Source organism: Polyodon spathula, chromosome 4 (assembly GCF_017654505.1).
Source record: "Polyodon spathula isolate WHYD16114869_AA chromosome 4, ASM1765450v1, whole genome shotgun sequence".
In the NCBI taxonomy this organism is placed as follows: domain Eukaryota; kingdom Metazoa; phylum Chordata; class Actinopteri; order Acipenseriformes; family Polyodontidae; genus Polyodon; species Polyodon spathula.
Window position 1 is genome coordinate 18232649 of NC_054537.1, and position 27297 is coordinate 18259945.

Sequence of the window (27297 nt, forward strand, 5' to 3'; positions counted from 1 at the left end):
CATCTACGCAACATTGAACTGTCTCACGTTGTGTTGCAGTATCTTCCACTGAACACGACCTCTGTCATGCAATCGATGGACATGGGGGTCATTAAAAACTTAAAAGGCCAATACTGCTCTCGTCTCAACACACGCATTATTGACTGTCTGGCTACTGACCCACAGCTGCGAGAAATGGATGCTGTGAAAAAGAAAACGCTTCTTGATGCACTTCACCTAGTTAAAGAGTCTTGGGCTGCTGCTCTCCCCGAGACTGTTTCCAACTGCTTCAGAAAGGCAGGATTTGTGTCTCTGCCACAGACAGCGAGGAGCACATTGATATTGATGTGCTTGCCGATGTTGCCATTCTTGACAGTCTCACAGCAGGGGAGTTTGAGGCCATGGTGGAGTTTGACAGTCAGGAGGAGATGGCAGGTAAGCTTACAGATGCATAACTTTTGAAGACAGTAACAGCTGACAGGCATCCATAGGTGGAAGTGGAAGTGGAAGAAGTTCATTTCTATCTCTCTCTTGGCTTTTCTAACTTCCTTTTTGAGATGCATTTGCTGTTCTAGGTACTCTATCTGTGCCCTTTGTTTTGGGTCCCTTTTAAACTCTCTGTAAAATGACTTTTTTTGCTGAATTTTTTTTTTTTTAATTGATCTATTAAACCATTTTGGCCATTTTGTTTTAGATTTAGGTTTGTCTGCTTTTGGGATGTAATTGTTTTGCGCCTCTAGTACTACATTTTTAAAAAACCTTTTTCTGTGGATGTTTTTGCTATTTTACTCCAATCTACTTCTGTTAGTCTCTGTTTCATTCCTTCATAGTTTGCCTTCCTAAAATTGTAAACCATAGCTTTAGTCATTACTTTTTGGGTTTTCAAAATCACTTAAAATGAGACCATGATGTGATCTGAGTTTGTCAGTGGTTCTCTGACCTCTGTTTTAGTTATTCTGTCTTCATTATTTGAAAAGATTAAATCAAGGCATGCCTCCCCTCTAGTCAGTGCCTTAACAAATTGTGTTAGGAAGCAGTCATTTGTCATTTCCACCATTTCAGTTTCATCCGTCGTGCTCACCACCGGGTTTTCCCATTTCATATGGGGGAAGTTGAAATCCCCCATTAGTATCCATTCTGGCAGTTGTTAAAAAAAATACAGTTGTTACTTCTATGTAAAAATAATGCACTAGTTTGGCAGTGATGTCAATCTCATGTCTAGGGATAGAGAGACAATTCATGGAAGATGGAGGAGATTGCTCAGGTAAAAAATACACATTAGGTCTTCACAATCAAAACTTAAATCAACATTAAAGCACTATCTGGTCACTTTCAGTGTGGTATCATCCAAGCATGATCTGAGTACAATAAACTGAAGAGATGACATGAATGAAGAATGAAGAACAAATACAAATGGGTCCTCTGTGCACCCAAAAAAACAAACAGAAACATTCTTTCAGGAAAGATGATATTTTCAACCTTACAACTTGCTTAGCTACGTGGAAACTACTACATTAACACTAGAACTGCCACGGCAGTCATTTTGACGGTTGGAGGTTTTCAAATTTAAATTACTGTGCATGTCTGAAAGCTATGCGGTTGTACGTTTATGACTTTTCCTAAATACATGGATTAAATACGCTGACGGAATTTAAAAGGCAGGGTCGCGAAAAATAAGGATGGTATAATCCCGCCCACCTAGAACTGCCAATGCCGTCATTTTGACAGACTTTTACAATACATGTTTTTATTTAGAATATATCCTACAACATTCTAATTTATTTTTATATACCAGCCTGTTGGACCTGGCATCCATCTTGTACAAGGAATGCACAGGGGAAAATATCAGTAGGAGAGATTTCATCTTGAAGCTAGCCACAGAGCTTCGGCAGAAACATTTTGATCAGAAAAACTGCAAAACAGCAGAGTGCTGCTGCAGCTCAACCTGGATTCAGTGCTGCACCAAGTGACACATGCAAGAGAAAACATGTTACTTTCATTTTAAATTTAAAATTACTTTAGTTTTTACAGTTTTGTATGTACATATATCTGTTTACACTCTACTTTCTTTTGAAGTGTTTATTTTATTCTAGTTTTTCATTTTTTGAAGTAGTGTTTTATATATGGTAAGTTAGAAAATAACCCCTTTTATAAAACTTTTGAGTTGTATCCGACAGTTTGTCTTGCTTTAATATTGATGTTGTTTTAAATGTAACCGTCATAATGACGGTTTTAGTTATGGGTGTAACCATGGTGGTTCTAGTGTTAAGAATTAGGTACTACACTTAAAAATATCTTGTTTTTGTTTTGCTTTTTCTAAAATTCACGTGAAACACATGGGAATTTGCAGCACATACTGAAGCCTTAGCAGTAGCATTTATCAATAATTTAATATTGAAGAAACAATACAGTTCATTTTATTCATCCGAGAAAAATGGCTAGAATCCCAGGTAATCTGTCAGATCAGTTGAGTTTGGGCCAGTATTTTAATATAGTTTGAACAATTCTCTTCTCCAGTGGCTCAAAACCCCATCCATATCACTCAACACCTGTTATAGCTAAATAAAAACAAGATGTTTATTGTCTTTTTAGGGTATAACTGATAACAAAAATGATCCACTTTCCCTAATCACCTGGATATAATCCTTTCTAAACTTTAGATTTTGTTTGTTTTTGATCCAATAAACCTGGGATTAGCAACATCACCCAAAAAATAGATTCAATATAGTAGCTGTTTATTTTGCACACAAACAGGTCTACAGCTAATGTAACTCTTTGTTTTATGCTGCTTCAATACAAATACCCTGTAAAATTCACCTGATTTATGGGGTACTATTGTTCACACGTTTATGATGTGCTGCCCTCAGAACAAATGTTTATGATATAGCTGAGCTCTGGTTTATTTAGGTGCTTGGAAAGCGTGGCAGGGATGTTTGATTTATGTTACATGCTGGGGCTCTGGGCCTGAGCTGATTGCTTTTCAATATTCACTACTTTCACTCTCTCCTGAAATACTATGTAACTCACTACTGAATATGCATCCTGATTTAAAATGTAATCAGTAAATATTCTTATGAACTTGGGGACGGCACAGTGACTTAATACACTAACATCCTATGTTGAATTGCCATGACCATGAGAGGAGGAGGAACACCTTAATGCCAATATTATATCAGAAAGCTATCATTAAAAGTAGGATTTGATATTAAATATGATTGGCAAGCAAAAAAATACAAATGTATTTTTAATTTTAGTAACATAAAAAATAGAACAGTAATACTACAAATAACAACTATATATATATATATATATATATATATATATATATATATATATATATATATATATATATATACACACACACACACACACACACACACACACACACGCACTGATGTCACGGTTTATGTAGTTGCATCTTATCGCTAATACTACACAGCATGCAAGCAGGCAGCGCGGCAGAAGAGACAGACCAGCAGCACAACGCCAACGGAAACACCCACAACACCACCTGATTTCTTGTTATCCAATGGAAAAGAAATATACAAAAATGTAATATACAACTGTTATAGCTGGGCTTCTGGGTAATGTAGTTTTGAAAGCAATCCATTATTTTTAATAGGAGAATAGCACCGGTTAAAGATAGTGTGGGCAGTTGGGCTGATTCAATCACACTGCACATCCTAAAAGCAACACTTTGGCCGATTAGATTGCCCCATGCCAGTTATAGAGTTAAGCATATGATAGTAACAGTACTCAAGTACGTGTGTGGAGGTATATTTCCAACTTTAATTTTCGGGGCCAGTGGATGCAAGACAAGACCCTTTTTAATTTCTACAGACAGCACACAACAGCTACAGTATTTCAGTTTGAAAATTGAAGCCTCTCAGGTTAATAGGTAACAAGGAGGAACACCGATCTCACCAATGTGGAAGGGGTGGGAATGGGCGGGGCTGATGTGATTGATTGACTGTTTGCAAGTGCATGCATCAAATGGATAAAAAGCACATTGACTGACAAAGTGCACACCGAATGAATAAAAGGCACATTGAATGAATAAAAGGCACGTTGAATGGATAAAAGGCACATTGAATGGATAAAGTTTGTATTTAATGTTTGATGCTAGTTTGTAACATTTGACTGTTGCATTTAACATTTGATGGTAGTATTTAACATTCAATACTTTGTACTTGATATTACTAATTATAATACATAGAAACAACATGGTGATTATATTCATCCTGGTTATTTACTGTATCATTGTGATCTAGACTCAAACATGATATCAAGTGGCAAAGAGCCTCAAATTAGATGACAATAGCCACAGAAAAAAGGAATTGAATAGTATTAGGCAACTCGTGCTGTAAATTCAATTGGGGCTGGATATTGTTCTGCATTAATATAACTAAAATCCCATTTCCATTACTGTTTTTAATCAAGGAGAACAGGTTATTAATAGGAGTAGCCAGCTTGAATTTTCTCAATATCATATCCTTGAATGAACCACTGACTGTCATCTCCAAAAGCATTTATTCCCTAAGGGGATCATGTAGCTTGTGACATAAAGCACACTTTTACACTGCTTCCAAAGTCAGTGAAGTGAAGAGAATAATGACTCTCGTATCATGGAGGACTTACTAATTACTCTTCTCTTAGTTAAGGAGATCATGATAAAAGCCTAATTATTTGGTTGTAAATACAGTTGAGCAGTAGAAAGCATGATGTCATTAACCTGTCTAATGCCATGATGAATATCACCTGGGTAGAAAACAGAGTAAGGCTCTACATTTGTGGAGCTGTATTGAGAAAACATTCTGTGTCGTTCTGACGTCATCGTATTTGTGAAGTTGTATTGTGATCTCTATTAAGAGGTCTGTTAAGTACCTAAAAAGGGATTTGTTCTATGTAAAATTGTTAAGTTCGCTGAGGATTATGAGGTATCATATTTGCACCTAGCCTCGGAAAGCTACACAAACTAAACAAGTAAATCGGTAACTTGAAAGGTAGAGATACCAGTATTATCAAAAAGTTGGTCACCGTGTATATCAACAGTATGTACAGAAAACAGTAGAATGTGTACAGTAAGTATGACATACAGACATGCATATATCCCCAGAATCTGATATTCTCAATAACTTACACTTAATAATGTTGCTATCCAGTCTCGTGACAATTGGATAAGCATTCTCCAAATATAGGTACTACCGCCTCTGCTGTAATAATAAGTTATACTGTAGTGTCTATTTTGTTTGTTCAGAAATCTTTATTTTTCTCATTCCAGCTCCTACAGAGGTCTCCTTCTCCTTTGACGTTGGAAACGGGCCTGTTGAACTCCTCGTCAGGTCGTCCACGCCTCTGAATGATGACCAGTGGCACAGGGTCATCGCAGAACGCAACGTGAAGCAGGCTAGTCTCCAGTTGGACCAGCTTTACAAGGAGGTGCGACAGGCTCCCCCGCAAGGACACACCAGGCTGGAGCTCTACAGTCAGCTCTATGTTGGTATGAGACCCTTGTTGCCTAATACAAGCACTGTTTAGGTAGTCTTAGTCTCTTACAGAGTTATTAGAATGGTAACCATTGAAAAGGTAAGGGTTGTGTTTTCAATGGTAATAACATGGTAAGTGGTATTCTAATTATATACCAGTACTGTATGATAATAAGACCCCAAGCTAATACTAAATCTATAGCGTTGCAGCACAAAACATGTGGAAAACAAAAAAGGACTTAGGCCAATGCTAGATAAGATTGTGCTTGATTGTTTGTTTTAAGCCTCAGTTATTACATTTGTATGTATGGTAATCCAGTTAACTGCTATTAAACATAAAAAAACACTATTTAATTACCAGTGGTACAATGCAATACAACAATACAATTGCATCTGTAACAGTATATAGCCATCTTCATGCCATGACATTCCAAGGCACATCACAGTTAAAATATAAAAATTAATGAGCTTGTGATTTTAATCAGTTTCAACTATGAGAAAGCACTGGTTTACCTTTTACATGATCTTTTGTAATGTTCTTACTTATCACTGCTTTGACTTTGATTGTCTTAGTGTCGCATTGTAGCAGCCACAGAAATCAGAGGGAGAGTGTGCTGCCTTTACCTGATACATCACTCGGGAGCCCCTTAGAAATGGTTTAATTGTTTAATTTCTGCGGGATTACTATATGCTGATTATAGAATGATCTTTCAAAATAATTGAAATGCTCTTAAATTAAATAACTCAAATGTCGGACTTCAGAAAATAAAGGATTTTCCTTAATGACGACATTTAGTAGAATTGCTTTAACTAGTGGTTAAGTATTATTATTATTATTATTATTATTATTATTATTATTATTATTATTATTGTTTTGTTGTTTTTCATTACTTGATTCACTGCCCAGCAAGGAGCACAGTTCTAATACTGCATTCAAATTAAATGTTTTTCACAACAGTAATGTAACTTTGGCTAAGGATGCATGAAAAATTCCAACAGAATGTGTTTGTGCATTAAAATGACACCTTTAAAGTACATTTATAATCCTAACATAATGTGACTTGGTGTCAGATATTTAAATGTGTTCAAGATTCTGACAGAAGTGAAAACTGATAAACTGCCACAACCATGTTGCATTTAATACTAATACAGATGCGGTTAAGAAGCCATTGAAGGGGTGGGACAATTTCACCCTTCCGGGGAAATGACCAAGCAAGTACAAAACCAAGTGTAGTACCAAATATAAAATAAAAATACACGTTTCCTGTAACTTGCGTTCCTTTAAAAACTGGACATGCACAACAAGTACGATTAAAATAATAATAATATTATATATATATATATATATATATATATATATATATATATATATATATATATATATATATATATTTTAAATGCAATTACTTTCAAACTCACTATCCAAGTTGATATTTTGTTTTCGTTCCTGCCCCTGTTTCAAGACTAATTTAGCATTACTCAGCAACTAAACTTGCTTGGAGAAAAATCCTTTGTGTACCAAGTGTGAGCCGAGCATGAGAAATTACAACTACTAATCAGGTTCCAATGCAACGTGATGGCTTTCATGCTGACATTAATCAGAATGTGATTAAGTGGTTTTCAGAGAAATCTGTAGACTTTAATAATCCATCAGCCCCTAAATTGCAGAGTCTAGAAGCCTAATGATATTAATGCAGCAAGTATTTACAGATGAAAAGCAGTGTGATAGGCTCGGGGCCCGATTAGCACAAGACTGAGGGTATAGTTTCTTGAAAGGCCAGCCCAGGTTACAGCACTCAGCAACACACAGGTTGACATTAGTTTAGTCAAACAATTAAATCAGGTAAAACATTCATTTGTGAGGTGGAATATTAGGTTTTGTCCAATTAGGTCTAACGATTCTTCATTTGGGTGTAAGGACAATGAGGCTCTGTGAGAAGAAATTAAAAAACCTTCAATGGAATTTCAATGGTTTTCAGTACTGTACATCAAACCCGGACAAAAAAGGAGATTACACTGGTGTCTCTTCAAGTGATCTAAACAACGTCCAAACTAAATACTGCCATTGTTAATCTTATTGCACGTTCTCCCTGGTGTTTTACACGTTGGTGGCTTTTATTGCTGCACTTGTGGTTTGTGATTATGGGCTGGTGTAGGTCCCATAAATACCAGCAGCTCTGTGTTGTATATTTTAGCTGCGGTTTTTCTTCTTCTTGTTGTTTTCTTCTTTTGTTCTTTACTGTACTTCTCATGCCTGCCTGCCTGCTGCCTGCACACTTTCGGATTTTGATTTGTTGTATTTTCTCAATGCTCAAGCTTGATGTCGGATGTCGAGAATGAACAGTACATTCATTCCCTGCAGTGTTTATGCCAGTACAAAGCAGAATGACAGAGTGTGAGCACAAGGCTGGGAAAGCTACCATTCATCCGTTCATTCATTCAACCATGCTATGCGTTTTACAAATACAATCATTATAATAGGATCAGGAATTTCTTTGGGATTTGTCAAATGTTTTATTTTTTATTTTTTATATAATATAAAATAAAGCAATTACTCCATACAAAGTGACTGTGGTGCAAACTCAGCTGTACTTCTCTCTATTAGTAATAGTGATGCATTAATTTTAGTCAGCCATTTACATAGATGTGTATATTGTACCGTCTATTGCAGGGTGTTTTTGCAGTTGTTGTCCAACATTGTGAGGCCATTGTTTATTTATTTATTTATTTTCCTTCAAGGTGCTGCAGGAGGACAAAAAGGCTTCCTTGGATGCATCCGTTCCTTGAAAATGAACGGTGTGACCCTTGATCTAGAGGAGAGGGCAAAGGTCACCCCTGGGGTGAAGCCTGGCTGTTCCGGCCACTGCACAAGCTATGGGATGTACTGTCGCAATGGGGGAAAGTGTATAGAGAAGTACAATGGCTACTCATGCGACTGTTCCAAAACTGCATATGACGGACCTTTCTGCACTAAAGGTAACTATTACAGGTGCACTGCAGCTATAAAGGATCCAGTTAGAAAGTAATCCAATGTACTAGTTTTACCAAAGTTTTGGTAAAACTAGTACATTGTCAACTAGTTTTGACTCTTTTTAACATTTTTTAAATATAGATTTTTTTTCTGGTTCATTAGCAAATTTCTGTGCATAAAATGTGCTGTACCTTATAGCAAGTTAAGAGAGCCACACATGTATTTTATGATTCCTGAATTATTTACCTAAAACAGAAAGCCTTTAAGGTACTTTGGTAAATGCCTAAGAACAGTGATTGTCATTGCTCTTAGGCTGGGGATGCAGCGGTTAGCATTGATGAGCTTACAGTATGAAGTTGCAATCAGTGCAGTGCTCCTGTACCTACAGCAATATGACTGGAAAACTAAGAAACAGTGCAACCTAGTGAAGAAAAGAGAATGCCTGCCACATGGCTGAGTTTCTGAGTCTGTTTCCCAGCAAACACTGTACAGTGCAAAATGCTGAGGTTTCATTGCTTCCATAAAACTCACCAAAATAACTGACAGCACACACACAAACACACACACACACACATGAACATTATTGCTCCATAGGAAACAGTTTTCCTATGACACTGCTCATGAATTCACTTATTTAAACTCACTTTTGATTTGTTCTTAATTTTTTGTTTGCATTACTATCTCAAGAGTGTGGCCAAAAACTGCTTGTATTTATCCCATATGGAAAATGTATTTTTGGGGCATGGGGTCTTGACCCACCCAAGGAAGCATTTGAACAATATATAATAATTATTGTATCAACATCAAAGTGCGTCCTGCGTTTCATCCCCGCAGTTTTGAGACCAAGGCCAGGAAATGCAAGCCCTGCAGTACCATTTCCTGTAATTTTACCTTTTAAAATGTTCCCACCACAGAAGAAATGCTTTTTTTATTCAAGGTCTTGAGGGACATTGCTTGCAGTTAATATCAGTGCTTGAAAAATGTATGAACACATTTATAATAACTTGGTGTTGGTGCTGATTTACATTGTGTACATATTTACATATCTGCATGGTTTTCAGGAGCTGTACGTTCGAAAATTTATATCCTAGCTTTATAGCCTGCAGGTTCAAATAATTGCATTTGCTGTTTGAAAGCAATGGTTGCTGAATAATACATTAATAAACCCTTTGGAGTGCCAAACAGGTTTTATATTTGTTGCAATTGTATGAAAGGGACCCCTGAATTGGAGCAAACAGCCTCAAGCGGGTCAGTATAAAGAGAGGCATTGCATCACTGCACTAAACAGATGTTAGCGAGCCACTGCATTGCAATGAGTTTGTGATGCAATTGAGCCAGAGATATCATTCTTTCACAATATATTTTTTTCGTTTGTCATTTCTCTCAGGTTAGCATCTGAGAATAAGTACCAGTCTCAACTCTATAAAAAAAATGGCACTTTAAACATGCGTTTAAAGCGAAAATGTTTGTGACAAACATTTAAATTTAAGAGCTGGGCCTACGGGATGCCCCTGCCTGACTATAGAGGTTCCAAGGTTTTTATAATTGATTAACTTGGGTAGTGAAAAACTTGTTTAATGGCAAATTAATGTCAAATACTTTGCCCTTTTAAATGAAACATGGATACTAATTGTTAAACAACCAGGGCTACCCTGAAAAAACTACATACTGTTTTTTTGGTAATGGAACGTTCAAGTTTTTTTGTTCGTGCTTTAAAAAATGATAAACTTGCAAGTTCATGCATATACAAGCAGGAAACTACATCTAAGGAAGCTACACAGTACAAATGTCTTCATTTGCAAGGTAGATTACTTCGATTTTTTGATTTGTTTACAGCCAGCAGACGTCGACCTTGTCTATAAATTAAGATACATTATGGCAACAAAAGAGTAAAAAACAACAGAAATTTTGTCCCAAGGAAAATTTACATTTTGCAGGTGGTTATTCGTTAAAGTTAGTTAAAAGTCAGAAAAATATTAAATGGCATAAATTTTATGTCGCTTCAGGCAAGGTATCCTTTTGTACTTAGCTGACAACTGGATATAGACGATTGTGCGGCAAAAGTCAATTACAAACTCTAACGAAGGAAGGGTGTAACCTTATAACATATCTCAGTCCCCGTTCCAAAATAATGAACATGAATGGACTCGTTGACCTATATCTGCTAAAATTCCAGTATCTGTTTTATTGCGTTGAACCTTGTCAGTGTATTCAATGATTGTCCAATGGTACTACACAAACGTTCATAACACACCCTAACTGAGTTTAACATAAGATACATATACAACCTGTTTGTAACAAACTAAAAGGACCAACAAATATGTGTTTTGCAATATTTACGATTCAACCGTTATTGTGTATTTCTAGGTTGTATGCACATAACTGAATTACATAAAGAAAAGTAACAGACAAGCAGTGTCCATATACTCCAACTTGTTCTTCCTATATATCCTCTATTTATAATAATACAACTGCAATACACATTTAAATTGACATATTGTGTCTTGATTGTATTCATATTACAAGCAGTGGAGGTGTTTTGTAGGAAATTGTGCTGTAATTACTGTAAAAACATTTCTATAAGTCAATTTTCTAGGTATTTTTAAGGGATCCTAAAAGGGGGGAGGGGCGACTTATACACTGGTGAGACTTATACACTGGTTTTTCTGGTAAACAAGAGCACTCCGCAGTACTGTGAAACGGTCAGATTGTTAACTAGATCATTTCTCCAGAGACTGTATTCTTGGCCTGGAAGGCTACCTAGAGGATTCATGTGGATATATGTAAAAAGCAATTCCAATTGTTTTTTAAAATATGTTTGGATCAATGCATAGTTCAAATACAGTAGCAACAGATAGCAGAAAGAATACAACAGAAGTAAATGTACTCTATACTCTTCCATCTCTTTAGATGTGGGTGGCTTTTTTGAAACTGGAACCTGGATAAAATACAACTTTTTGACACAGGCAGCAGCAAACAAGGACAGTCTGCAGAGTTTTCCGCAGGCCTCTATGAATTTGAACCTGACCAAGGAGGACCTGTCATTCAGCTTTAGCACCACCAGTACTCCCAGCCTTCTCCTCTACATCAGCTCCTACGTGCAAGACTACCTAGCTGTTGTACTCCACCAAAATGGTAAGCAGGGGCATGGGGCTGCACGTGGCCTCCTTTTGCTATTTGAAATCACTTAATTCCTGGCTTGTCTATGTATCTGTGTGTGTGTGTGTGTGTGTATATATATATATATATATATATATATATATATATATATATATATATATATATATATATATATATATATTATTTATTATTATTTATTGGAATGTATTAAAAAAATGTTTTTTGCGTTTTTTTGTTGTGCATGTCCAGTTTTTAAAGGAACGCAAGTTACAGGAAACGTGTATTTTTATTTTATATTTGGTACTACACTTGGTTTTGTACTTGCTTGGTCATTTCCCCGGAAGGGTGAAATTGTCCCACCCCTTCAATGGCTTCTTAACCGCATCTGTATTAGTATTAAATGCAACATGGTTGTGGCAGTTTATCAGTTTTTACTTCTGTCAAAATCTTGAACACATTTAAATATCTGACACCAAGTCACATATAATATATATATATATATATATATATATATATATATATATATATATATATATATATATATATATATATATATATATATATTTATTTATTTATTTTAAATAAAATAGAAATAAGTTGTACTTTGGATGTTTTCATTTCCTCCAAGACAAATAGTTATTTTTTTTTCTATTGTTTGGAAACCCCATGGCTACTACATTAGCATTCCCAGAGTCCCCTGTTTCCTCTCAGTAGAGACAAGTGGACTTAAAAACATTCTCATTTGCTTTCAAGATGCAGCCTGTTAAGCTAAAGAATTCAAAATCCGTTCAGCACCACAGCACAGCAATAAATGAAGAGGGTCGCAGGGTTTTTGTTTCTTTTAGTGGGTTTAAAAAGAAATATGTGGAGGGTGAAAATATCTTTAAACCCTTTAGCTCTCATTTGCAATGTATTTTGTGGCTGCAGAAAGTAACCTCTTTCAGTCCGCTCTTTAGGGTGACAGAAGCAAGTTCAAACCCCAAAAGACTTCATGCAGACATTATATATATATATATATATATATATATTTGTTATATCTTTGACTTTAAGACACTATAAGGATCTTCCCTTGCAATGCAGTGACTTTACAAATAAATGGGGTACTGTGTATATGAAAACCTGGTAGCAAAGAAGCAACTACAATACTGAAATTGGTAGATTTGTACCAACGAGTTTGCATATTGACATTTAGACATGTCATTTGTATCACAGTGGTATGAAACACATAATGGATATTCTTTGCTGTCGCATGGCTCATATTGGTGCCAGTGTGCTATCAAGACTGTTATGCAATAGGAGTTCCAAATATTTGCATGTTACCATTGTAGGTAATGTTGTGGTCTGCTAGGGTTTCTTTATGCTAATACACAGTTATGGCAATTGTATCCAAGCAGTATTTTTATAAAGGGGATATTTTTTTTTGATTGATGCATTCTAAAACTCTCATAAAACATTCACACCATTTAAATGTGCATATTTGCAGAATATGGGGGAGCTGCATTTGAGACAACTCCAATTGTCTTAGCAAGAAGAAAAAACAGAAATGACTAGGGTGAATAACCTACTTGGGTATCACCTTGCCCTATCCCTTTATCACACTGAATTGCTGCCTGAAATGTGTACAGGTTCATTTTTAAGTCAGCTTTGGAATAACACTTATATGATACATGTTGTGCTGTGGTTATCTTTTAACAACACAGCATGCACAAAGCACAATCCACAATAAAGCATGCTTCGGTGTGTTGTGTATCCGAAATGCAGTCACTGGTCATCTCTGTCTCTACCGTACACGTGTGTCTTACATAGAGTCAGGCCAAGGTACATTATTCTTTAAGGATATAGTTAAGAAATACCATTGGTGTCTCTGACAGGAACTCTGCAGATTAGGTACAACCTGGGTGGCACGAAGGAGCCTTTCCAGATAGACGTGGACCACAGGAACATGGCTAATGGACAACCACACAGTGTGAACCTCTCCAGGCACGAGAAAAACATCCAGCTGCAGGTAAAGCTGTGGCCTAATGACAGCAGGAAAGTGTTAAAGTTTGGAATCTACCTTACAAGTTAGTAAACAAGTTGGAAGCTGAAAGCTGATGAAAATTGTTGTGCTTTTGGCCTGTCCGAATTTAATATGACAATAAAATGGAATTAGGTCTAAATTTAAAAGGGGACTGTGATAAGAATGAATGTCTATACTAAGTTGATATCAGTGTTTTCTTTGGACCTGTATCGCAATAAGCAGACCCAGAATTGCACAAACAAACTGTATACAGTAAATGCCAGGGGCTGAATCAACTTTAGTGTTTATTTGAAATTTGTGTATGCTGTATCATTTTAAAAAGGGCAGGCCACTCTTTTTTTTTTTAATAAAGTGAATTTCAAAGTGATGATAATTGGTTAGAAAGTTCTTCCTCTCAAAGCTCATTCATTGGTGCATTCTGTCACAGTGTAACATGTGCCAGCACACATATACAGTAAGCCTGGTCACAGGTTCATACATTTCTATAAAGAGGACCCTATAAACATATAATGCAATTAAACTTTGTAAATGTATTTTTTCCACAATTATTGTTCAAATTTGGTTCATTTTTCTGTAGAGATTGAAACACTCACTCAAATAAACCATGTCTGTCTTGTCTTTATAAAAGCAAAGAATTTTCATGAAACTTTGCAATTTGGTAGGGATTTGCGAGAACCCTCACGTAAACAGGTTTACTACCAGGTTGTGCCTCTGTCTGTAACCAGCTGTGTTTGTGTCTGAACAGCAGAGTAAATTGTTTCAAGAGCAAAGCAACACTCCAAGGTGAACCCTTTAGGTTTTCTCAAAACATTTCAATGCTGTTTTTCTTATAAAGATATTCAGAAAAGACTCATGGCTCTTATCTTATTTATTTATTTATTTATTTATTTTTAATAAAAATCATTTTTGTATTGTATTATGCTATGGCTTCATTTTGCAATCTGGTTATTTATTTTACAGTTTTACTTTGTGAGATGTTTGGTCAAAATAAAAGTGCGTTATCACAATACTGATCAGCATACTTTCTGGCCTTACCCTCGCTGGTGACAAATGAAACCTGCACAAAGAGATTTATAGAGGGCCGACTGAGCTTGTGAAATTTAATCAAGACAAATGTGCATCACGTCGATCTCCACTACTCCCAGCGGATGCTTCTTTTTCAGCCTCAATTCGTAGGTACCGATCAATCCCCACAGAGGCCTACCAAGGGAGAGATGAAATGAAAAGCCAGGGTCTGGTCTGCCCAAGTGCTTTGGAGCCCAGATTGCTCTCAGTTTGATTGAAGTTTTAAGAGTTGAGTTTTAAGTTCAATCAGCAGCAGGGCCACGTCGGCACTCAGAACTGAAGTGGAGAACATTGCTTTTTTTTTAAATTGACACTTGCAGCACTCTATGTCGATTTTGTTCTTTGTATCTTTCTTTGATCCTAGAGGTACATTAAGCCCATTTCTCTAAAGTGTCTTTGGTCCTAAGAGGTCTAAAAGTAGCGGTTGTTGGTAAATTGAAACTCTGGGCTACGGTACCTCTGCATCCCAATTTAAGCAAAAAGAGCTGGATTACATTCTAAATCTATAGCATATGTGTTGTGCTTAATTCAGTTGATATGAATGTACACTATTCTTGGTATTTTAATTCTTGACACATTTATGGGCTCTTATTTTTTCCCATTTCTAGTTATTATCATTCTTATTGTTCAAAACATTAGGGTGCAGCTTTTTTTTTGAAAAGGAAATTAGTTCTTTGTTCTTATAATGGTGTTTTTTCTCCAATGTTTGAATCCTCTCCAGGGTATGGTTCTGTGGCACAGTGATTAATTACCCTTTCCGAGACTCAAATCAAAAGTTGGTCAGATTGAAAGGAAAGGAACTGCATTTTTTTTTTTTTTTTTTTTTGTATTATAAATAGTCTGAAAGAGTTATTTAATCATGTCACATTATCCCCTTTCTTCCCATTAATACTAGGCATAGTGGACCCACAATTTGATTACTGCAACAAGAGCTGCAAGATAAAATAGATAATACCTTTCATACCCTTGGAAAAATTACAGCCACACAATTACTCAAACACAGAAAGGGAAAAAGAGGCTAAATTGTTACATTTTATGCTTCGTAATTTCTATACATCACACATATTTTACTATGGTGATAAATCTAAAACTACAGTACTATCAATATGTTTGTATGTAATGTTTTTAGTTCATAGAATACAGGGGGATTGGTCTCAAATCTATTTATTTCCTGTGCTTGTACTTTATTCCAGTTTTAATAGGAGAAAACCCTTTGTTAGAGATAAACCCCTTCATAAACGAAATCTACAAACACATTTTCATTGTATATCTACATTGCAATGCAGTGCAAAATGTAGAGTTTGCACACAAGCAATGGAAAGCTATCTGCAACCGCTTTATGCTATGCGTATACATGTAACTCATTTAAGAACTACAAAAACTCAACTGGAGTAAAAAGAGGAGCCATTGAATTTAAAAGCAAGTCATTTGTAGTATTTACAAAAAAAGATGAAGGCTGAATCAGTTGTTTGGTTTTATAGTCATTTTGTTTTGCTTCCTAAGTAATCCTTTTTTAAAGAAACATGGTAAGGCTTGCATAGTGTAATCATGAGATACTGCACGATCACCAGTAGAGGACACACTACACACTGTGGCAAACTTGTATTAGGGAAATTGCGGTCGTGAAAGTAGACCCCAATACTGGGAAATTTAAGTAAGTAAATAAACTGGACTGCGAGTCTGCTTCCTGATAAAGGCTAAATTGAAAACAAATGATGCATGAGTGGAAAATTAAACATGACAGTGAAAGCAATAACAGCTGCCTGTCAAATGAAATAAAATTAAAAATGAAAACGCTTACGAGGCTGTTTTTACTTCAAAATTCCACTAGGGGGAGATGTTGCTTTATTGGAGGGGGAAAAAAAAAAAAAAACTTCTGGACTAAGCAGTACCGTGCATTACAGGTACATCAATAATGCCTGTGTAATGCAATCCCATAAATCTATTGCATGGTTGCATCTATTGCACTGTGGTATAAAATTACAAATAATAAAAAAAAATCAGTATGTTACTGGAGAGTGTATTGTGTTGCAATGCAGAGCAATGGAAGACAGTTGCAATACTATTCCCAGGTCAAATTAAAAAAGGAGACAGTACTGTCTGCCCTCAAAATGCCCTATACAGGAGCTGAGTTAGCATCAATTGAGAGCTAGCATGTCCATCCCCAGAGGATTAAGGACTAGTTCAGTGCCAATGCTTATCAAATCTGTGAACTTTTTATTTATTTATTTATTTATTTTGGGCGGGGGGGGGGATCTCCAAAAGACATTTGAAAAACAAAAATCTGTTCCAATTCATTAAGCTAACATTTGTATTATTTAATTTACTTGCATTTCCAAAGGATGTTACAATTTGTATACATTTTTTTATTTGTGATGAGGTTCTGAAAATGACTTTAACAGTCTAATAAAAGGTTGGTTCTGGTTGCAAGACGCAGCAGTTTTCTGGGTGTCATAGCACAATGGTTAACCAATCAAACGGTCTGGTTTTGTGTTTGGTGCCATTCCTCTAGTTTGCACCAATCAAAAAATGTTAGGTTTTAAAAATGATTAAATGCTGACTGCATACTATGATAGGTTGAATGGACTCAAAGTCAGCTAATAAGGCTGTATCATTATATGTTTTAAGATGTGTGTTAATATTTTAATAGAAATAGGCTCTAAAAACTGGTTTTAGGCAACATCCCTTATGTCTGGATTGCCCAAGTAACTGAGCTAAGGAAAGCTATTTAGTATACGGATATGAGCAAGCTGAAAGATTCTTATGTTTGACTGATTTTGTTCTGTGTTTTTTCACTACCAATGTATTCACTAAAGCTGAAGTCGCCAACAAAACTCATAACACTTATGACAGTAAACCCAGGTTTCCAGAGGTAAAAAGTTGGCGTATTCACTGAATGAATCACATCACCGCCCAGAACAAATGTTAACCAAAAACTGTTTTCTGTCTTTCAGCTTGACCACTACCCCTTAGCGAGTTACACCCTACCGGAATCTTCTGACATCCATTTTAACTCGGTCAAGACACTGTTTCTTGGCAGAGTCCATGGTGAGTAAGGGAAACACGCCAGTCAATGAACTGTGAAGGGCGCTGTTTGACCTGTTTGTTATTTTCTTCTTGCAGTTTCTGTTGTGAGTAACGTTGGTTTATTGTCTATTGTTTTCTAATATAGTTTCAACAACAATTGCTTAAAGGCAAATGGAAATTGTCAAATATTCTGTTAAAAATGTCTTTAATCATAATCAGAAAGCATGGTAAAACAACGGTATATATTGTAAAGCGCAGACTGGTATGGCAAGCATACAGTGTTAAAAAAAATATGGCAAACATTGGTATTAAGTTAAATGCATGGTATAACCATGACTAAAACTGCAGAATGACTGCAAATGTACTGTTGTAAAGTTCTATAAGGGTGTATTCACCGCATAAGTGCATTAATGAATCTTGGAGGGGTCCCCACAGTGTTAATCTGCTGGAACTAGTCAGCAGCCTCTGCCTGTTAGCATGGTGTAGGATGTCCAGGTGATATAAGAATGACAAAAGTCATAGCCTCTCTTGTGCAGTTTTGTGCCATGCAAGCGCTTTCAGAAAACAGTACGAGTATACTTGTGTAAACAGTGTATTGCTACAGTGATTTGTTTTATGTTCATCACCAGACTGCAATGTAAATTAAAAAAAAAAGAAAAAAAGGGAACTGGTTCAAACTATAACCTCGGCTGTTGTGGGTACTTGAGGACCAGGGTTGAAAACTAGAGTACTGGCTGAAGAGTAAGGGAACCTTGGCACTTCTTGTCCATTGCAGGCATTTGTTCTAACCAGTTAATTAAACATACATGCTTAATTAAGGAACTGGTTGAAATAAAGTCTTGGAACGGAATAGAGTAGCCGCAACCAGATCATGTGACTAAAGTACCAGGATGCAATAGTTTATTACTCTATATAAGGGGTCTCCTACCCTGGTCCTAGAGAGCTACAGGGTCTTCTGGTTTTCATTTCAACCGAGCTCTTAGTTACTTAATTGAACCAATTATTGGCTTAATTAGTCACTTAATTGAACCAATTATTGGCTTAATTAGTCAATATTAACATGTGTTCCAAATCTTTAGCCATTGATGATGTAAAGACACCTATAATACCATGCAGGATCGGGGCTCTCCAGGACCAGATTTGGACACTTCTGCTGTATATGTATTTGAAATATTGCATATCCTAAATTTACAAATTAAAAAAGTGAAGACTAAAAGACTCCTCATTTCACCCTGAGAATTATTCAAACAAAGGTGTAAAAAGTTAGTGCACCTGGTGCGCCACCTAGCCCTTTTTTCTACTGTCTTTCGAGCAATTTGAATCTCATCCAGTGTACACTGTCTGTAGAGCCCCAGTACCACATCTCCATGCCTCCACATTCCTTGGAAGTCTATCTTCCCACAGCAGCTCAACTGCAAAGATATCTCTGGCTTCTGCCCTTCAAATAGCATTGAATTCCAAATGACTCACCTTGACTACCAGGCCTGGTCCCCATGGGAGCTGAACACTAGAATGTGATCAATGCCAGCAGTCTGGATGTGACTGCTTCTTATTTCATTAGCTGCATGTGCACACATTTGCAAAGTATTTCTATCTGAGATCATAATGATCTCATGTCACCTGTACTACTCCCGATGGTTTCCATTGCTGTTTGAAGTGATGATGATGATGATGATATATATATATATATATATATATATATATATAGAGAGAGAGAGAGAGAGAGAGAGAGAGAGAGAGAGAGAGAGAGAGATAGATAGATATAGATATAGACTTAATTAGCACAGTTAACTATTTTATAATCAGGCTTTTCTGTCAAGCAAACCCCAACAAAACAAAATCATTTTTAAGACTTTTTTGAAGGTTGAATAAAAGTCCTTTCACCACAAACATAGAACGTTTCCATTGCAAACATTATTTAACCAAGAGACACCCACATATATTTGACTATCAGTAACATGTTACAGCTTAATATGCTACTGGTGTTGTTTTTCATTTCATTTCACTTTTTAAAGCCTTTAAAGCCTGTTATATACTAATAGAAACAAAGTGTACCCTTTAATACTATTAGTTAACCCCATAGTATCTGTGGTGGGAATGAAAGAAAAAAATACTGGTATTCTGATTCTTTTATTTTATAGAAAGATAAAAAAAAAAAAAAACTCTTATAAAAAAATATTATAGATTTTAAAAACATAATTAAAACAATTTATTAACAACATATTACCCTTACCTACTGTATCTGAAAACATATCTAAATGCTCCTCCTCCTCTTACATTGCACATTGATGTCGATCTAGGCAATGGTGTAACTTCGGTTTCAAAAGCGGGGGTACAGTTTCTGTAGAGGGCGCATATAGTAACAAAATTACACATAAACTTTCATTCCATTCAGATTGGCGTCTTTGCGGTCGTGAACTCCCTCTTCGGAGGACTGGGTATTTCACAGCCACGCTAGGACAAGAAGATCCTAATGTCCGAATAGATTATTTTTCGTAGTATTGAGATCATAGACATTGAAAATGGTCTCATGATTAAAAATTTCAATCTGCTTGAGATTGTCCATAATGCATTACACGCCAACACTGCCCCTTTACCGACTGTAATTATACTGATCATGACTGTACAAATAAATGATTGAGAAATAAACATTTTACTACTGCTGTAATGTAAGGGGGAAATTTCCCTGTCTTGAAAAATCGAGAGAGACATATCTCTCATGTCCCCCTTGTAAATTACCCTTAAGGAGGCTTGATGGTCCAGTGGTTAGAGCAAGGGGTTACCAGGAGATTCTCAGTTCAATCCTAGCTCAGCCACTGACTAACTGTGTATGACCCTAAGCAAGTCATTTAACCTCCTTGTGCTCTGTCCTTCAGATGTATTGCACTGAAATCCTTTTTTTGTGTATCAGCAGGGCTTGTTACTGCGGGTCCATTACAAGACTGACGGCACTTTTTTTTAATGAGTCAAGGAGTGTTTCAGCAAAAAATCATAAATACAATCAGTTGCATTAAAGTCAATGAAAGTAAAACAACATCTTCTCCAGAGTACATTTTAAAGTTAATTACAAGCCACCGAATCAATTTTCTGTTATCAAGATTTGGTAGCCCGGTTCATTGTGCATTGTAAAGTAATGAAAGCAAATCTACAATGTCTAGTCATGAGCCCACAGCTTGTTTTCCAAACAGTCTGGTTCACAATATCAGTAAATAGGAATACTTAGGATACTATCAAATATGGGCCTGATACAGTAGCACACTGGTACAGATATGGTACAATGGTAGTGCAATCGATTATTGTACATTAGATCATACGATTGTGCATCAAACTGGTATGTTACTGCTACAGCACTATTCTACCAGTGGCTCTTAGCATTGTTGCTGCCCTTGGGCTACCACCATGCCCATGTCATGAGCACGTCATTTAAAAATGAAAAAGAACAAAAAAACATAAATGGAAGTTATGTCAGCCCTAATCTAATTTACTGAGCTATATGCCATGATCAACTAAATAAATAAAAAAAAGCTTTTTAGGAGATTGAAGAAAAGAATACCAGTCTGAAATCTTTGATCAGTGATCATAGATTAACCTTAATGACACAGAGAGACCATCCAGTGCCAAGGTAAACAAAAACGAACTCAAGAAAAATACAAACATTGCTGGTATGCTTTAAAAGCTAAATGTGCAAATTGTTGCTGAGAAAAATGCAGGAAAACTAATCGAGGCAGGAGAACAACAAGAGCAGCAGCTCTCTGTTACAGCTGTACAGATACTCACACTATCAAAGTCATTCCCTTTAACGTACTAAATGAAAAGGACATAGGCCTGCTAAAAATGTGTTAATGTCGCAACACAAATAGCTGCCTTGCACTCATTTGCCTTCATCGATACAACAGAGTACCAATCAATGGCAATGAACTTCCACATTTAGTGATTTTAAAGACATTTGGAAGCAAGTTTTCCTTTCACCCAGGGCATTGATCTATTTACCGGCGTATGGCAGGTTATAAGGTGGTATGGTCATGGATCCCATTAGTTTCTATCTTAGAATCTGTGTTTTTGAAACCATCTATGTAAGAGAATCAAAATATTGTATGTTTCAGTGCAAAATGATTCAGTACACCTAATTGTCTCTCTACACAGAAGGGATAAAACTTAATGGATATTAAATACAACTGGTCCTTGCTGTAGTGTAAAGGATTCATTCTTAAACAATTTTGTTTCAGCCCAGCTGTTTGGAATTAGTTAATTGATAACTCATTTTTCAATTAAGTTAACAATGCTGTCAGTGTTTTATTGGAGGTGTGGGAAGTAGGAACATAGTTGTTTGTTTGATGATAAGAGTTTAGCACCAGAATCACTTTGAACAGCATGGTTTGGCTCTGAGCTGCGGTAAAAGGTAAGGGCAATCCCTTGCAATTGGTGGGATTTTTTTTATAATGACTTCTCATATGCATAATACATACATGTTGTTGAGATTATTTATCTTGAAACTATTTATTTTTACTTACAGATTTTTTTTTCCAGGTGTACAACCCTAAAAAGTCACAGGTTAAGTTTTAGTCTTTGATATTCTTTTTGATATGATAGAATTTATAAAATAAAAGCTCATCTGGATTGTGTTTTCTTAAACTTTTTATATTCTCTGCCTAAACAGTATAAGGCAGGATAATGTTATTCAGTTTGGCCAAGCTCATTTAAATATTAAATTGTGATGCGTAATGACCATGCTTTCCCATCAAGATTTTTAAAAGTGTAACGTCTGCTGGGAAATCAAGACCGTTTATCATACTGCTAGAGAATCAAACCACAACTGATGTTTGTAAATCAACTGCTGCTTCTTTCACTGCTCTTGAATGATTTTATAAACCCTCTCTCAAACACCTAAAGGGATTTTGTGAACTGCAAACTTGATTCATCTAAGTGGACTTTAATTTTTTTTTTTTTTAAATTAAAAAATCAGTCCATTAAAACATTCCATATAACAGTCCTCATTTTTGTAAATGAGGTGAGATTGACTTCATAATTGATGCAAATCTGTATTCTATGATTCTCATGGGTACCATACCCGCTACATTTAATCTGTTATATCATTTTTTACAAAGCTACAATCTCAAACTAGTATCTCAAAAAACATTAAGGTACACACCTTTTTTGTGGCAGTTTTACCCAGATTTGACTGCAAGCTTGATTTAGCCACAGTGTATAGGTAACAACTTCAGGTGTGTTTTATTAAACTCTTAGCAAAGCCAGGAATGGATCAAACAGATACAATAGAATCCTTATTTCAATCCTTGTTCAATGTAGGATTTTAATTAGACATTGCATGATTATTTAAACAGATGAAGTATGACTGAAGACCATGTGATTTTTTTTAGGTTGATATGAGTAATACCTGCATATTTTATATTACTTATTTTACATCACTTTGGGGTTACCCCAGAGATGAGCAGAATATGATGGCTGGATGTGAATGTCTTACTATTCACTAACTAGTTTTAGGGCTGCTTCTGCTACAATGGTAATCATGGAGTTTGAATTGAGTACTTGGCCCTCTAGCTACCTACTGTAACACACAGGATCAAGCATGCACAAGTTTGGCTCAATTAATTAAATTTTAAGCCTCAAAATTTGTTAGTCAAGCATGTGCAGGAAGACAAAACAGGGAATATAGAAAACTGCATTTACAAAGCAGGGTATTTTAAATTTTTTATCTAAGCATTTCAAGTAAAATATTCAGAGTTCCCAATTCAAAATACAGATACTATGTTGGTAAGACAAGCATTTGAAACAGATTTTCCATAAAGCAATTTGCTTTAAACATCTTAACATCATTGTCAAGTGCAATATTCTATTCTGAGGGTTGACAAAGCTGAGATTTGTATAGCTCAATACCCTTTGTGTCTGTTGAAAGCCATGACTCCTCAGAAGAGGATTGTCAGCTTGGGTTGAAATAGATTCAGCCTAATTAATTCTATTAGCTGCAGAGTTACAAAGCCCAACTACTCCCATTCAGACCTAATACCTCAAAGGCCAGTATAAAGATTAGTGTGGTATTGTATTACTAACCTCTGTGCTGAGCCCCCTCTCTATAGATATTGCATTGAAAACAGGGTCTTTTGTTGTTTGCCTTGGAGCATGGGGATGAACGGTCATTAAAATGTGAACATGTATGTAATATAACCTACTATGTGCATTAATTACATTCTGATGTAAATTGCGTTTTGACAAGATTAAGTTGGCTCTATACACTGAGCTAAGGGTGATAAAAGATCCCCAGGTTTTAAAATTAATGTTCCTATTGGCTTTAGAAACATTTTCATCAGTGAAACTGCCTTCTCCTGTTTTTTTTCGATAGTCACCCTGTTTTCTAGTTAGAAACTATACTTAAAGATTTAATACCAAGGCTTTGCCACAAAGAGCACTTGCATTGCAACATTCTACAACTGCTTAAATCAGTCTGGAGTGAAAATAAATAACTGATAAAACAATTTCACAATAATATTTCCTGTCGAGCCCTTTCATACAGCTTGGGATTTGGCAAATTAAAGAAGATGAATAAGAAATTCTGCCTAAATGTAAATGCTAATTTAACTTTAACTGACAATTTTTGGAACACAGCCACTGAGCTTGGAATACAGAACAGCAATTCACAATAGTGTTTGATATTCCACAAACGTACTTGCTGATGTTGAAGTCTACAGTTCCAGTACCCAAGAGGGGAGGGGGAGGGGGAGGATAAAACTGAAGGGAAGTCTGTGGATGATGGATGTGTCTGATTTAATTTGTGCTCACCTGAGTGGTCCAGCAGTTTCTTTGGATAGGTTTGGTATATACGATTGTGGATTTCATCTCCATGGAAACACGATATAGCCTAGATGTAAGATAGAATTGGGCTCTTCTGCAAGAATTATTTTATTTTATTTATTTTTTGGAGGCTGCTTTTGTTTTTTTGTGAAACGCTAAATTGCTTCATTCCCCATGTATGAAATACAATTTAACTTTTTCTGTATTACAATATTGTTAGAACAAATGGAAGAAACTTTTTGAGCAGTTGAATTTATTCTGTAGTACTTGATTATTTTGTGGATTTTGGTATTCCATATTTCTTTTGATACTGCTCTGTAGCCACTTCCTTTGTTTGCTAGGAGTGCTTTTCTCAAACGTGAATCTTACTACTTTGTCTTCACCACCTGCTGTGTTGCCAAAACATCCATCAAAAGATGTTGGAAATAATCATTCTCTTTTTCTGGCTATTGACTTTATAATGCACGTCAGTTACTGTGTAATAGTTTTCGATTAATATATTTTTCAAATAGTTCTATTACTTTTTTACAGAAAATGTAAAGGTGCCAATACTTCTGTTATGAACAAATATTTGAAATTGTAAATTTCAAGGCGGCCAACAAGATATTTGGATATATAGTGATAGGTGTTGAATTTAAATCAAGGGAAATAATGTTAAAACTGTACAATGCATTAGTAAGACCTCATCTAGAATATTTTAGTTCTGGTCACCTCGCTACAAAAAGGATAATACTGCTCTAGAAAGAGTGCAAAGAAGAGCGACCAGAATTATTCCGGATTTAAAAGGCATGTCCTATGCAGACAGGCTAAAATAATTGAATCTATTCAATCTTGAACAAAAGTCTACGCGGCGACCTGATTCGAGCATTCAAAATTCTAAAAGGTATTGACAATGTTGACCCAAGGGACTTTTTCGACCTGAAAAAAGAAACATGGACCAGGGGTCATAAATGGAGATCAGATAAAGGCGCATTCAGAACAGAAAATAGGAGGCACTTTTTTACACAGAATTGTGGGACTCGGGAACCAGCTCCCCAGTAATGTTGTTAAAGTTGATACCCCGGGATCCTTCAAGAAGCTGCTTGATGAGATTCTGGGATCAATAAGCTACTAACAACCAAACGAGCAAGATGGGCTGAATAGCCGCCTCCTTGTTTTGTAAACTTCATGTGGTATTCAGATGGACGGATGTATTGGTTAACTTTTGCTACATCATGTTAATACAAAGTTTCTTGGCAACTGAAATAAGGGGTTCTCCAACAGTATGTATTGAAAATAAGAAGTGTGACCAGTTCCCTTTGCAGGGGTTTGCATCCCTAGCATTATTATTTACTGTTTGTTTTGCCGTCAGGCACTGGACAAAACAAATAAAACAAACCTTTGCACCTGGATTCTAATTGTCTTTCTGTTCATTAATCTCCTGCACACTGTTAACCAGTTTGCCACAGTCCCATGATGAAGAACATGACTGAACTGCAGAATGACATGCAAGATAATTAACGTTTTTACACTATGCTGTTCTAAAAAGTTTTTAGAAAACAAAAATAAATTAATCTTGACTTCACCATTTTCTTATGTCGCAAGAAGAAATGACACATCACTCTGCAGCTACCAAAGAAAGCCTGGGAAAGCAGTTGACTTAATGTGTTCTGTGAAGACATTCATAATGCCAGGCTGTCTTGGGTTCACAGCTTTGGTTTTTTGCTCTTCTGTTTCCAGTTGTTTGGCAGTTAGCTATAAAGCCAGGGGTGGTTGATTCTATTATGCCATGGTTTTCTGATGATTTAACGTATTATTCGGTATATTCACAAGCAGGCTCAGATTCTGTTTTATATTAAGGTTACTCTGTATTCAGAATATGAATTCCTTCTCGATAGAGTTGCATCTGTGAGCTACAGTTACAAAATCATTTGGATGTTGCAAAAATCCAACCTGAAATGCAGTACAGCCTAAATATAGTGACCTCGACTGTCCATTTTTTATTATTTTGTGAAAATCCATGAACAAATGGGATTGCAGTTTATATAGTTCAGCCATTTTAAAAACATGTTTCCATTGGAATTGAGAATAAAAAGCTGAGCGATCCATTCCAGTACAGGCACACAGGGCCTGCAGGCACTTTCACTGAGCTCACTAATACTTCTCTAAAGGATTTCTAGAATAACCCACCATTTTCTTTTTTTCCCGTCAACAGCTCAAAAACTGCTCTACCACCAAAACCTATTGTTTTTCTGATCAGGTGTTTGACGGTAGCACGGTGAAGTATATTCCTGTATGACAAACATTGATTTGTCATAGGTCTGCAGTTCATTGTTATGTTCACACTGTAGACCTTATGAAAGCTAAAAGCACTTGTTTGTAATTGGTCCTGTGCTATATAAGGAGGTATGGTTTAGGTAAATATTATTGCATCTGGTACGCCTGATATGTACTAATGGGTCAATTATATCCAGAATAGCACTTGCTGGAATACCTTGATTTATATACATTTTGTCACGACTGAAAAGCCACATTAGTTCCAGGACCCGTCAACACCAACACCAGCTCCTCCTATGAAAACAATAGCCTTTGTTGTAAAGTATTGAGTTCAGTTTCTGGAAACCATAGCCACCAATGTAACTGAAATGTATTCCCGTGGTTCTGATAAAATTATTGTATAAGCTTGACTTGGCTCTGTGACTTGGATGAATTAATATGAATACACAGGCTAGACTCCTGGTCTGGATCCATGCTCCAGGATTTCCTAGATTGCTGTGAACCAGAGCTGCCTGGGCTTTAACATGCTGGTAGCATTCTGAGCATAGAATCAGTGTTGGTAGGCA

General features: G+C 36.1%; 1 protein-coding gene across 1 annotated transcript in view; it reads left to right on the forward strand.

The window, feature by feature from the left end:
* LOC121314251 (contactin-associated protein-like 2) overlaps positions 1-27297 on the forward strand; it is a 489620-nt gene that overhangs the window by 448453 nt on the left and 13870 nt on the right. The window contains exons 17-21 of the mRNA XM_041247300.1: positions 5261-5479; positions 8205-8441; positions 11347-11571; positions 13428-13561; positions 17596-17689. Of these exons, the coding sequence (XP_041103234.1) occupies positions 5261-5479; positions 8205-8441; positions 11347-11571; positions 13428-13561; positions 17596-17689 (909 nt within the window). The remainder of the gene's footprint in view (positions 1-5260; positions 5480-8204; positions 8442-11346; positions 11572-13427; positions 13562-17595; positions 17690-27297) is intronic.